At 37.5% G+C, this 14,758-nt stretch overlaps 1 protein-coding gene and 1 long non-coding RNA gene across 7 annotated transcripts; one reads left to right on the forward strand and one right to left on the reverse strand.

The window, feature by feature from the left end:
• The first annotated feature begins 5,711 nt into the window (after window positions 1-5,711).
• Window positions 5,712-8,652, forward strand: LOC148915272 (origin of replication complex subunit 1B-like). Of its 6 annotated transcripts, none has more exons than XM_089041592.1 (5): window positions 7,174-7,246; window positions 7,758-7,853; window positions 7,925-7,992; window positions 8,118-8,151; window positions 8,384-8,652. In XM_089041592.1, exons 1-4 carry the CDS (start codon window positions 7,193-7,195, stop codon window positions 8,122-8,124), a joined length of 225 nt encoding a protein of 74 aa, XP_088897718.1. In that variant the 5' UTR covers window positions 7,174-7,192; the 3' UTR covers window positions 8,125-8,151; window positions 8,384-8,652. The 6 variants fall into 6 exon arrangements, 3 of the variants coding, with proteins under 3 accessions (XP_088897718.1, XP_088897719.1, XP_088897717.1); XM_089041593.1 differs by having other exon boundaries at window positions 8,396-8,652; XR_016122095.1 differs by lacking the exon at window positions 7,174-7,246 and adding an exon at window positions 5,712-5,750 and having other exon boundaries at window positions 7,925-8,151.
• Window positions 8,653-10,685: 2,033 nt separating this feature from the next.
• On the reverse strand, window positions 10,686-14,110 carry LOC103337145 (uncharacterized). The gene is made up of 5 exons (XR_016122383.1): window positions 14,087-14,110; window positions 13,730-13,886; window positions 12,546-12,642; window positions 12,096-12,123; window positions 10,686-11,108 (listed from the first exon to the last, which is right to left on the reverse strand). It is a non-coding gene; the product is annotated as an uncharacterized LOC103337145 (long non-coding RNA).
• Window positions 14,111-14,758: the final 648 nt, after the last annotated feature.

Below are 14,758 nucleotides of genomic sequence, written 5' to 3' on the forward strand. Positions count from 1 at the left end.
TGCAAAATCAGCCAAGTTGGCTCATGAGTGGCCTAGAACTTCGGAGGTTTTGAAGGTAGGCTTCAGATCTTCATAACGGTCGTGAAGGTTGAGCACATCCTCGCTAAGGCAAGGCTCATCTCGAGGATAGGTTTTGGGGCCATGTTACATGCATGCGGCAGATCCAGATCCTTCATCACCGGTCAAAGACCTCCTTGCCCTCATCGGCTCTAGTTGATGGCTGCGGATCTTGATCTCTCCATTGCTTCTTCCACTTGCCCTGGACCTTATTTTGCCAATAGGGGAGCTGAGCTTTTCCAATTTGTGCTTTTCAATTTGTCTAGTGGGCATCTAGGTCCATGGCTTCAAATTTTGCCACCCGGTCACAAAAGAAGCCGTGGCAAATGAACACAAGGGAATGAATAGGCATCTGCAGAAGGAAGCACAAGTCAAAAACAAGGCAGAGACAGAAAGAAGAAGATAAAAGTACAAAAAACACTCACAGCAACAATCGGAGGCTGCAAAGGGTAGTCCTCACCGCCAAGGTCCCAGCAGTTTTTGTGTTTCTACCTGTAAAGATTTGAGGGTCGAGGGACAAAGGGACAGAACGAAACCACATAAGATGGGAAAAGGCGAGTAAGGACAGAACTCACCATAAACCCAGGAACGACATCGGCCACTTCTACTACGGTTTGGAGCAGGAACCACTTGTTTTGCACTGCCCCGTGCTCGATCCGGATTGTTCCGCTTATCCTCAGCTGGAGCAGCGAGAATGTTCCGCCTCTGGATAATCAAAGAGGCCACCTCTGAGTTAGTTAGCCTTGTCCCTATATCTTCCTGCTGCTTCCGAGCCAAGGCAATGCTCTCCGCTATCACCTCAGCAGAATTTCCTCCTACAAATGCACAAGTCGAGCATGTAATAAATCAAAGTGCAGCAGAGAACAAATACTCCCAGATATAAAGACTCACCTCTTCTTCCACTGACTTGGTTTTTTCTTGAGGCCCCTCTCCTACTTCTTCTAGCTCTTCCAGGCTCATTTTCTTGCTCCACACAAAGCCTCTCTTAGATCGTCATCCGTGCTGTATGGTGGTAGGAACGCTTCCCTCGGCCACGTATTCTTCTACAAACTTCTTTCTAAGTCTTTTTGACTTAGTAAGAGGAGGAGAAGGATTTCCAACTGCAATGTACAAAAATAAGTCAGTGAGAACAGTGATTATGAAGAACTCAAAAAGGAAATCACAAAGAATACCGAGTCATAGATCGGGCGCTTTTCTTTTTCTTTTAACAGAGAAGTGGCCTCAACAGAGTCTGTTCTACTGATCTTCCTCTTCTTCTTCTTCTTCCTCTTCTCCATCCCCGAGGGCAGCTCCGCATCCCCAAAGAGCAATAATAGAATTAACTATGCAGAAGACAAAAGTCAAGGGTCGATCCAGTAGAGGAGTAGTAGGAGAAACTGAACAAACATCACAACTTACCAAACACCTCTCCACTTTGGGCTGGTTGGCTGCCTATATTCTTTGTCAAAGAGGGATCTGAGTACAGACAGAAAAGATTAGCATCATCACTAAAAACAGAATGGGCAACAACAGACAGAATTGAGAGATTACCTTCTATAACTTGCATGTTGATGTCTTTGATGGTCTGCACCATGAATTTGTGAGTCTCTTCGTCTGTATGAACATTCCAATTGTCCCAGCCCTTAAAAAGGACCTGAAGTGCGGTGCTAGAGGCAGGCGATCACGGAATCTGGCTTTCCACCAAGCATCGAACTTCGCAGAACTCGCAGGAGTTCAATTCCCATGAAGGATAAAGGGCATCCGCACTATTGTTGATCTTATTTATCTGCACACCGGCATCTTTGTGGACCTCCAAGTCATCTCGCGCCTTCTAAGAAGAGCCCCGAGATTACGACTTCAGATGACTTGAGGGTATGAGCCGAGGGCAGCTGCGCTTGCACAAAAGTTGGGATGGTAGACTTCCGCCTAAATGATAATTTGGAGGTTCCTCCTCCGTGAGGCGATCTCTGGGTAAGGTCACACTCGAACTTCTTCCTAAAATCAGCCTGCGCATTCTTCTTCCGATCCTTCAAACGATGTCCGTGCTGGAAACCAAGGATAGGTTCTCCGATCACCACTTGCCATCTGCAGCACCTCTTGGTACAATGCCCAAGATCATCGTGTACTCATCAATTGACCGCAGGGGACTTCACGACAACAATGGTTGAGCCGTAACTGATCCTCGTGCGTAACTATATCCGAAACCTTAACTCGAAAATAGACTCGCAGCCGATCCAATCATCCGTAAGGCACCAGAGCGAGCATGATTTAGGCGGATACTCGGGTGGCGGTATGCGAGTTCTGAATAGATGGGCCGAGAATCGAGGCCCAAGTCTAACATCGCATATGATTATGCGAGCTTTTGCCGATGTCTATACTCGCGAATCTGCAGAAGAACGATTAAAACAAACTGTCACCATACAGGAGAAACAACATATGTCGCTAATCTTTGTCCTTCTCAAAGACTAAATTTTCGAGATAATTGGAGAAGGAGCAATCGTTGATCGTGGGAAATATTGAATGGCTTGGCTAGCTTCTGCTGGTCCTTCTTCCTGTGATAATCACCAACATCATCAAGGTCTTCCATGAGGCCTAAAACCAAAAATCTGAGCCATATCCAGCAGAGTTGGAGCCATGGGGCCTATACGAAAATCAAAAGTGTTACTTGGCGAATTCCGTAAACACAGAGCAAAGCGAGTGTTCTCATCCTCGCTGATAGATTGCCGGATAGGAGTATGGCGTCATAAATTCCAGCCCGCTTCCAGTGAGCCCCAAATCGAGGAAGAAGTCTGTCAATCCAATCAGCCCACTTGACGGACTATTTCTCACTTCACTGGATGGGAACGAACGACTCAAATTCTTGCTAACCCAAGAATGAGAAGCCAGAGCAGAAGAGCTCTCGAAACATAGAGGGCCTCAGGCATCCTTCTTCATCACTCTGCCATCTCGGGAGGAACGGGGCCAAACCAGTGAGGCCCCAGCACCAAGGTGTTTTCGAACAAATGGAGGACATTTTCATCTAGGTTTTTCTGGGCAAAAGGATGAAGCTTGCTCCTAACCTCTATCGCATGCTTATCAATCCCAGCCCCAGTAATATAGTCTGGAAGAACTGGAACAGAGGAAGATTGAGCACGAGATTTCGGGAAGACATTTCTCGGAATTATTCTTCTTAGCAAAAGGAAAGTATCGAAAAGCTCTGGGGAAACGAAGTTTGAAAGTACTAGGTTTTCGGTGAACAGAAGTGGTTGTCTTTTCTTCTTTTAAAGAAGCCTAAAACGTGGGAAAGAGAAGACAGCGACATGGAGAAGACAAAGCGTCATCTGATATTGACTAGCTAATAAAGGGCTAGTAACGAAAAGCTGCGCCACACGGGCACTAGATTAGTGGGGAAGCATGGTAGATGTGGGATAACGGAGGAATTTACCACGGGCCAATTTAATGGCCATGTCATTTAAGTCTGAAACTGCGTTCCAAAAACGATTCAGACTTAAGTCGTTGGGCCTAAAAATTGACACACCACCAGTAAAATGAAGCCTAAAATCTAAGAAAAGCCCAGCCCAAAACTCGGGCCTCACACCCCATTGAGATAGAAAGGAGGAAGCCCGAAATAGGAAACAACCCCACGTGACATCTCTGGGATGAAGGAAAGTCAACAATGGCAACTTGTCATAAGAAAGTGATTGAAAAGTTTATGCCATCAGTGTTCTGAAAAAGCCTTGAAAAATAAAAATCCCCCTTACGTATACATATATATATATATATTATTAAATCAGAGATCTTTTTACTCTACAGAGAGGGTAATTCTCCCAAAGAGATAAGCAAGCTACAAGCTCGAGAGAGATAAGCAGGAAAGTAGGAGCTGTCCGTAAATAACCATCACGGTGAAATCTCACAAGGGGCGTTGAAATTAAGAAGAGAGATTAGGTTCTTTCTCAAGAAAAACAGGAAAGTGATTGCCTATCTATTGAAAGCCTATCTGCCAAAACTGATAAAATCCTACTTTCTTTCTTTCCATTTTAAAAGAGAAAAAAGGGGGGAGATATCTTCTGAAAGAGATTTGCCGCCCATTATTAATTTTCACTATAAATACAAAGAGGAGTGAACAAGGTAAAGGACACAAAAAATTCATCACCCAATCAAACAAAGATCCTACACAAGAAAACCGTCAAAAGACAAGTTCCGCAAAATCAACCAACAAGCCCACTTGAATTTCAAGTGAAACCAGCCAGATCGAATTCCCAAAATCCAGATTTAAGAAGCAAGTCATTCAAAACGAGATTTCTCTCGTTACAAATTTGGTTCAGCAAAAAACCAAAACAGGCAGGTTTGAGTCTCCTCCAAATATGGAAAAAATCAACAAAATTCACAGTAGTCTCTAGCCCACTGAAGCCCTCAAAAACAGTACTCCTGCCTGCGATTGAGAAAACTGCAGCGCCCACTCAAAAGCTTCACAAAAGTATGAGGTACATCAAAGCTCAGAATCACCTTTGTATCGATTTACAAGTTGAAGCTTAGCGATCAAGTTTGTCAATGGTCCATCCAGCGTTTCCCCGGGCATCTCCATCGATCGAACCTTCTATCTCGGCGAAATAAAGTCCCTGTCCCTTCATCTTTCTCTAGCATAAGTATTCACTGTTATATTTTTGTAAAAGGCAGCCTAAAAATTTAAATCCCATCAACCATTCTGCCAAGGCAACCTCTTTATCTTGAGATAAATTGTTAAAGTCTTCACGAGGCAGGAAAAGAACTTACTTGAGAGATATTCCTCACCCAAATTCACAATCGTTTGTTTGCAGAAATCAGTAACTTGGGATGCAAGTTATCCATTCCAAACTAAGTCTGCTAGAAATTTTCAGAGCACGCCGCACACCAAAGAAAGCGACTTGTTGACCAGTTTATGATTCTCAAGGCAGTGGGGAACTTTGCCCTTCCATCATAGGAGTAAACACAAGGACAGGTGAACAAAATGTTGAGGATTTAGACAGTAGGTGGGAAATTGGAGGAAAAAAATAGTTCATCTCCTTAATTTTCTAAAAACAAAGGATTGGGGGTTAATTGAAAGTTAGGTACAAATTCAAGGGGCAAATCACTAGTATACCCATAGAAGAATCATGATATTATACTTCGTTGTAGGGGTGGCCATTATAACCAAAACAGAAACCGCGAACGGTGGTTTGGTTGGTTTTATAATAAAAATCCATGAAGTAAAAACCCGACCGGCCATGAACCGTAAGAACCGTTTAATTTTTGAAAAACCGCAAAAACCGGACCGAACATTTTAAATTATATTATTTAAAAATAAATGTTAACATGTGGCAGCGGCTGATTCTCCATTTTAAGCCCAGTCTACGCCTTGCCACACTCGATCGCTAAACCCTAACATTTCATTTCAGCCGCTCCAAATTTTTTTGGGAAATGACCCTCAGTGCCACCCCTTTGATAATTTTAACTAAAAATACCATCCCTTTCCAATTTTTTTATAACTATCAACTATAAATATAAAATTATTGTACCCTTATTGCTCTCCTAACACATTTTCTGAAATTTACCTCCCGCCCATCAGCTCTCCGTCGCTCAGTCTCTTCATCTTCACTCTCTGGTCACTCTGCTCTCACTCTCTCGTCTCTCAGCTCTAACTCTCTCATCTCTCGTCTCTCTCTCTGCCTCTCCCAAATTGTTCATCGAAGAACAACGCCATCATTCACAGCAAACAGGTACTATTCATCGAATTCTTTTACGGCTTAGGGTTTATGGGTTTGTTTGAAATTGGTTGACGGGGTTGTTTGAAATTGGTTGACGGGGTTGTTTGAAATTGGTTTAGGGTTTGGGGGTTTCTCTGAAATTGGTTTAGTGGGTTTTCTGAAATGGGTATAGGGTTTAGGGGTTTCACTAAAATTGGTTTTGCTTTAACTCTGTTTGCTAACTTAAGGGCTTGCATATTGGATATGGATAAGTTCTCTTTGTTTTTCATATTCTCTTGTGATTATTTGGAATTTCAGTTTGGGGATGAATATTCAATGTCTAAACAAAGGGCAAGGAACCATATGTGGTGTAATATGAGTTCTTTAAAAGTTTGCTATTTTGTGCTTGATCATTGTATGCTTAAAACAAAGCGGGAAATGAGTGAAGATGGGAACATGCCACCAGCAGGTGTGGTTTAGAGAAATGGGGCCATGGATTTTGCTATAAGCTAACTCTTTAAGCTTTTGCTTGTCTTTTTTGTGTATGGATAGTTAGACAACTCTGTTTATGAGGTGAACTTTTAATTTTTTAATTGTACATGTGTAAGAAACATTTTTTACAGTTTTGATGGTTTATTTATTCATTTATCTTTGATATTGATAACACATACAATACATACAAACCTCTGATTTTGTTAAGGAAAAACTGAAGGGATGGTGCCAATTTCATTAATTTCCTTACATTTGAAAGGAGGGCATATTGGAGTCATGATTGTGGTTGCCACTAATTGATAGGATGTTCCATTACATTATACGTTGAAGTCAATAAATTGTTTCCTGATGTCTTCTTGTTGAATTGTTCTGAATTAGGCTTCTGCTACTGCACATTCCTATTGTAGCTTAAGCTGTCATGATTATCATGGTTGTCACTGCCTTCCATTAAATATCTTGACATTGCTGGAAATAAACTCACTGGACTTCTCTATAAGAACATGACTTGCAATTCTGAGCTTGCTTTTGTCAATTTAGAGTAGTTTAGAATATTACTTTTGTCAGAGAAAAAAAACATGGCCTTTCATTGGCCAACTGGTCCTATAATGAGAGTTTGTGTCATAGAAGAGCTGGTTTAAATACCAAATAATACATGTTTTTCTTTTTTTTGTTCTGTTTTTGGTATTTGTTTTGTTTCATTTTCTTTTATTTGAAAAAATGAAAATTAAGCAACCTTTAAACCAGTATTCTTTTTTGGTCAACCAAGGAATTAGAATTGTCAACTTCTCTTCTTTCCTGTATCCTGAAGTTTCAAAAGAAATACTCTGTTACTACATTGGTATTATTAAGCACCAACATCTCATGTAGCTTAAACTCTATGTGCTTGCTTTGTTTAGGAGCGTTATTATCTTGCTTTGAGGCTTTAATTCTTGTCACTTACATGATTTATATGTACCTACTTTGCAGGAAAATCACTTGTTGGAATGGCAGAGGTTGAAGCAGCCATACAAGAAATGTTCCAGGCACCTCATATTCAAGTGAGTCAGATTATATCTTACTGTCATGATGAAAAATGATTTCTGTTGGTGAAACTTCTTTTGTTTAAATGGTATGTTACATCTTAGAAGAGGTAATCAATACCCTTGAGTGAGGCATATGACGCAGTGATTACTACGTTAATATGCATTCCTAATATGAAATACATGAGATCCAGATAGCTACATAGTTTTTTGGTCGAGTAACAAAGATGAAAATGGTGTCAGTTGGTGTTTGCTAAATCTTATAAGTGCCATTCTTTAAAGGAGAGCATGGTGAAAAATGGCTTTCAGGACCCAAATTATCTGATGCTTGTTTAAAGTAGTGAATTTCTGCACTAGTAGCATTCAACTCCATACAACTTTAGCTGCATAAATTGTTATTGGGTTGAAAGGAAGTTTTATTTATCTATGTTGTATCTGGAAGAACAAAAAAAAAAATTTAATAAAAATTCTCTCTACCTTCTTCAGAGATATATTAATGCTAGTTCTTTTCTTTGTTTTTTCCTGGCAGGTGATGAAAACTTCTTCCAGGCTGAGTAAAATATTTTTGACTGCCATGGTTTATGAACTCTACAAAACAGGAATGGGGGAAACTACTTTTGAAAAGGTGAACTTCTCATGCTTTCCCCTTATTGCATAAATTTACACACCTAATTGGTTTGTCTATTTCTATCACAGATTCTAAAGTTTGTTTCATGGAACATTTCATACCAACGCTGCTGGTACCTCTGCTGGATGCATTTACTGTAAGTATGACATCTCACTCCTAGAAGATTGCTTTTCACTGTGGTGCAAGTTGATTGCATAATGACAGATAGCCACCCACAGCTGTGAAACAACTTTGCGCTAATGCAGTTGTAATCTGTTGCAGAATTTGAAGAGATATTAATAGTTTAAATAAATTGGTAAGCTTTGCTTATTCTTTCATTTTTTGGGGCATAAGAATCAATATAGTATGCTATAGGTATGCATATTGTTAGCAGTTTTAGGACATACCCTAATTTGATTCCTTTTGCTGGTATTTCATTGTTCTGAGGCCGAGGCTGAGTTTGAACTATTGCATTTTGTTATATATTCCAAAACCAAAGTTATAAAAGAAAATGGTTTTCCTCTTTGTTAATTGAGAATCATCTGCAGTTATGATTTCAGATCTGTAGATAACTTGTTGTTGCTGATATTGCTACACGGGAGGAGAATATAACAGCTTGGAAAATGTGCAAGAAGAGAGCACTAACTCATACACCGAAGAACAAATTGATGAAGTTAAGATCAAATTAGTAGAATTTGTGAGCTCTCCATTATTTATAATTATAGGTAGGAAGTGTGTATATACTAGAGCAAAGATTGGTTGACTATGTAATAACAATTGAATTTTCAAGTTTTATGAAAGAAATAATTTTTACTTCGCAGGATAGTATTGTTAGGGTTCGGTGGCGATTTATTTTCCATGTCTAAATTGTAGTCTGTAATGGATGTGTGTGTATTGTATGTAGATTGACTTAATATTTCTGTCCTATTGCATGTGTATTGTACTAATATTGCCTATGTATTGTATACATATTGTATGCATATTGCCACCATATTGCATGTATATTGTGATGCTATTGCTGTCGTATTGCGATTATATTGCCCTAATATTGATTCTCTAATGTATGTATATTGGCCTAATATTGCTATTATATTGTATGTATATTGACTACAGCTCATCAATGGGTTTACGGTTTAAGCCATACTTCATTTAAAAAGAAGAAGAGGAGGAGAAAGAAACAACGTGCCTTTCAAAAACAGGCAGTCAGGTGCATCATAATTGCACCATAAGACATTGTAAGAAATTATTTTAAAAAATAATAACAACTGAAAAATAATTTACAAAAAAAGGAAGGTATGAATAAAGAGATAGAGAGCAAGAGAGCGAATAGGGGGAGAAAAAGACAGAACGAAGCTAAAGAGAGAGGCAGAGAGAGAAAGAGCTGCGCTGTAGAAAGAGAGCAAAGAGAGAGACAGAGAGTTGCACTACAGAGAGACAGAGAGATAGCCAAGAGAGAGAAAGAGCTGCGAGGGTATTTTGACGATGTAGGAGTGTAAAATGTGATTCCATTAAGGACATCGTGTCCTTTTTGTAATATGTTATAGATTATGAATATATAGTGGGAATGTGGAGTTTTTGTATTGCCTTTGGATTGCTCCCCTATTGTATTTGTATTGTTATCGTATTGCCATTGTAGTGTCATGGTATTGCCTGGTTATTGCACTGATATTTCTTTCTTATCACCTGTTTTTTCAAGTCTATCTTGTGAAGGAACTTATAAGGATATTTTGTAAAAGAAAACGCTTGATTGTATTAGTTTATTTTGTAAAGGAAAATGTTAGATCATTATTCTTTATCATATAAATAAGGTATAACAAGCACCGTATATGTATCTCTTCAATATGATTGATTCATGTTCAGCTATTGGTGTAAGAATGTGATTCCATTATTGCTTTTTTATTGATTATTTATTATTGTAAGATTGTGATTCCATTAAGAACGTCACGTCCTTTGTATAAATCAAACTCATAGTTGCTTTCCCTGCAACAAATTATATTAATTAAGAAAACCAACCAAAAAGCAATAAACGAAAACCATATGAAAGTAATGGCACGTAGATTATGAAGTGGTAACAGACATGCAATACAAAAGCAATACGATAGCAATAAACAAGCAATAAAGTGGCAATAGACACGCAATAAAAACGCAATACAAATACAATAAACAAGTTGGGCGCGGCTTTTCTTTTTCTTGTGTAATCTGAAAAGAAAAGGGGAAAGAAACAGAAATTGTCAAGAGAAACTGCAGAAAGAAATAGAAAGTGATTATATCAGACATTTCCCCTTACATTTTTCCTGCCAATGATATACATACCCTATGAAATTGGAGACATTGTTGACACTGAAAGTAGCTGAGGCATGCATCATTTTGCAAACACAATGATGAGATTGAGATATGATGCACATTTCACATTTTCCACCTTATTATAATGGAATTTTAAATTATAAATACAAAATTCTATACTGATAATGATAACCACCCCAAGCTAAGGACGGCTCGACATAAATTAATACAACTTCAGTTAGACTATGGCATTATATACATCCCTTCAAATACAATATACAAATTGCTTTTGTTTATTGTTTTTTGGTTGGTTTTCTTAATGAACATAATTTGTTGCAGGGAAAGCAACTATGAGTTTGATTTATACAAAAGACGTGACATCCTTAATGGAATCACATTCTTACAATAATAAATAATCAATAAAAAAGCAATAATGGAATCACATTCTTACAGCAATAGCTGAACACGAATCAATCATATTGAAGAGATACATATACGGTGCTTGTTATACCTTATTTATATGATAATGAATAATGATCTAACATTTTCCTTTACAAAATAAACTAATACAATCAAGCGTTTTCTTTTACAAAATATCCTTATAAGTTCCTTCACAAGATAGACTTGAAAAAACAGGTGATAAGAAAGAAATATAAGTGCAATAACCAGTCAATACCACGACACTACAATGGCAATACTATGACAATACAAATACAATAGGGGAGCAATCCAAAGGCAATACAAAAACTCCACATTCCCACTATATATTCATAATCTACAACATATTACAAAAAGGACACGACGTCCTTAATGGAATCACATTTTACACTCCTACATCGTCAAAATACCCTCGAGCAAGGAATGGGCGGAGAGGCTTCTGTAAAAGTTGAGGATGTAAAAGATGTTCTTGACTTGAAGGTGGATTAGTTACTGGCCAAAGGCTTCTTAGGAATTATTTTCCTTTCGCAACTCTCCAAGAGCTAATCCAGCCTGAGGGAAAAAACAGAGTCAGAGATACATAATTTGTTACAATGAAATTGGTTGGATGAGAATCGCATATGTGCTTCTTCAAAGGTGCATGCTTGTGCTATCTACAAACTTATATAAATTTGATGAACAATTCTTGCAAACTGGGAAAAATTCCTACTCAAAGTAAAGTACAATTATGAGTACTTCCCAAAACTTATAAATCCTAAGCACCATCCGAAGGAAGAATATATAAATAGACAAAATATCTTCTTCTAACATGTAAACAGAAAATTAGAAATTATCAAGTACAAGATTTCAAGAAAAGTCATTAACATGAATATTCAAGAACCGTGATAGGACTAATATTGGTATAAAACCTACTTTACTTTACATAGTGCATCATGATAAATTCTAGCAATATATACACTGCACAAAATAGTGACTTCTTCTATTAAACTAAAATCCTAGTTATCATTTTTACCTCCCAAAGGGATTTGAAGCTAGGATGAGTACTTCACTAATTTGTTGTTCCTATAAAACATCCAATACTTGCTTGGACAAGGTCAGCCAAAGAGTGTAAAGACTCAAAAACGATCATATACTTTTCTTGTTCAAGTAGGACATGCATTCTTTCAAGGGCCATATGAAAATTTAGTCAAACCTTCTTTCCCTTTTGAATTTCTCGTACGAAATTATAGGGTTCATAGAAATAGCCAAAATTAATTGCAAACAAGCAACCTAAAACAGAGCCCAAAATATCCAATCAGAAAAACGATCCAAATACACAAAACCAATGAAACCCATTTGAGTTCTTACACTTGAGTTTGTTGGTGACCTAAAAACAATTAGATATTGCCAAAGTTAAAAGAGATTATTCTATTTCTCCATCTCATATACTCAATCTTCAAGAGTTTCTCGTATTAAAGCATATAAAGAACTTCAAAGAAGTAAAATATTTAAGCAATATCTGAGTGATACACAAACCAACATCTACATGAATGTCAGCACCTTCTCTACGAAGACTGATACTCCTAACCTGCAAACAAATTTAATGCGTACATATATTAGACAAAAGCATTATACATTCTAAGGTATCAATAATGAGGAAAAAAAAAAAAAAGCAAGGACATCATCAGGATGAAGGACTTATGCAGGACCAAACTGATTTCCATCAGGATTAGCCCCACTAATTACAAAAACAAGCAGATATAGTAGTACCAACATTTGTAATCTGACCTATGTTGTAAATGATGATTCATGATTATTTTAATAAAACGAGCAAATTTATTACCATCATCAAAGTCAAAAGCTTTGGATTTAAAATTTACACTATCCCACCACAACAACTGCCAAGACCAAAAGGAAAGTAAAGAACTTAACTTATTAAATTGTATATGGCAATCCAAAATCCAAAGCACCACAACAAGCTTGAAAGGGATGAAAACTAAGTTTACCTACTTTTTGGTTTGCTGAAGTTTTAAGATTGACAATAAGGTCACACTTGTTCTGCTGACTCGCACTTCATCATCCTTGTTATCAAAAACCAGTGAAAAAACTAGAGTACCGAGTTATCGAATAAAAATAAAAAGTAATAAAATCCTAACTAAATCTAAATGGAATTTTCCTTGGAAGGAGGCTTTATCAGCATCTAGTGTGAGAGATACAAAGGCAAACCAAACCAGAAACTGTCCTACTCAAGGTCTCAAAAATGAAAATCATATGGTTCATAGAAATAACTGAAATTAATGGCAAAATAAGAATCCATAACAGCACCCACAATATCCAATCAGAAAAACAACTTGAGATATATAAAAGAATGAAGTGTCAACTAAGGCCCATTTTCTTGTAGTGAAAGTAGAATATAGACATGCCGACATAAATATTTATACTAGACAGAGAAGAAACTAAACAATGCAAATTTAACCCTTTGGTAATTACTCTTGAGGTGTTCTAGGTTTCTTCTTTCCTTGGTCCATGAAAATATTGGCGAACTTAGAATAGTACAGAAGATTGTTAACCTATTTGTTACAACATTTTACCGATCACAAGTTAACTTCTAAAATATCTCAGTCTAACCCATTATTTCACATTAAATGGGTTGCAACAGTGTAATAAACCACAAACAGAGAAATAAATTGGAAAAAAGTGTAACATGTTTTCAGAAAATAAACAATTTAAGTGGAGACACTGTAACATTTTAGTCATGGGCTATGTCAGGCAGTGGCACTTTTTCAAGCCATCAGACAAAGTGTAAAGCATGAGAATTATCAAACAAGCCTAATAATCTGAAGGAAAACCATTACCGATCAATACAAGATTTATGAGAATCACAAAGTAACAAAATTGTGCTGTGTCTGACCTTTCTTGTTTATTTGGAAATAGTGAAAAGATATTAATATAAGGAAAGAAAGGAAACAGTGCATAAGGGATTTAAAAGAAAAAAAGTGGCAAGGAAGGACAACTTTTGTGACCACAAATAGATGCATGTGTCTAAATCTTTTTGCAATGATCGTGCCTTACAATTTCAGCCAGCAATACCATCAAGGATTAAATTTGCAATAAGAAGGCTCAACAGAGAAATAAAAAAATACAAAAAGACAAAACCTAGAACAGAAAATTATTCACCTAGATCAGATACACACCTTGGCCTGCCTGAGATGCTAGTTCGTACATCTGGAGTAAAAATTTAAAGAATGCCTTCAAACATGGCAGGGCTAAAAGGCCTACCAGTCTCAAGAACACTTGCATCTTTGTTCTTTGAACTTGAACCACTAGGCATGTCAAATTCAGAGACGAACTCTGCAAATGCACCCAATCTATATAAATTCAAATTCAAATGGACAACATATTAGTTAAGTGATTAGCCACAAAAAGAACAAGCATAGGCAAGGTAGCTTCCTATTTTCTGAGATCAGCAATCTATATCAATTTTGTTATTTGCAAATTGCAATTCTACTAAAACCACGTAAATGCAAAGTAATCGAATAAACAAAAGAAACCTTAGGCACTTTGCGAGTTCTCAATTCCTGTGAACAAAAGGAGAACAGGATAGAAGAGCTGAGCGTTGCGTTGAGAAAGCATGATTCCCTGAATTGATTAAACCACGAGGCAACAAGACCGTAGCAACTGTAACAGGCTCATTCAAACACTTATGTAGTTCCCCCTTTACCTTAGAAACTGATAAATCATCAACCCGACCATTCTGCTCTCTGTTATGCAATTCCATACTTGGAAATTGATTGGAGAGGCTACATCAATAGAGCAAAATCAATCAGACCAATAGAAGTTTCATCCAAGCATGAAGTAATTCACAGTTAAAATACAGAAATTTCCAATCTCTCTAATTACTAAACTTCACAAAATCAGTCACAGGTTAGTGAAATTATCCTTCTCAAATGAAAACCATACAAAAAGACAAACTAATCAATAACAAATACAAAACCTACCTTAGAATCACTCGTTTTGCGCACATAACCAAATTGGAAATCCCATAAACACCTAAAGAAAAGCACGAATTTTGTCTGAGAGGATTGAGAATGAGGAGGAAGTATGTGAAAAAAGTCAGAATCGAAACCAAGAATTAGGGTTTTTTGAGGCCACTGAAGGAGCAGAGGAGAAGAGAAAGACGTCGATTGAAGACATGAAAAGAGAGGGAATTGAGAGATTGTTGA

The sequence above is a fragment of the Prunus mume genome, linkage group LG7 (genome assembly GCF_029339155.1).
Source record: "Prunus mume cultivar Tortuosa linkage group LG7, ASM2933915v1, whole genome shotgun sequence".
Classification (NCBI taxonomy): Eukaryota; Viridiplantae; Streptophyta; class Magnoliopsida; order Rosales; family Rosaceae; genus Prunus; species Prunus mume.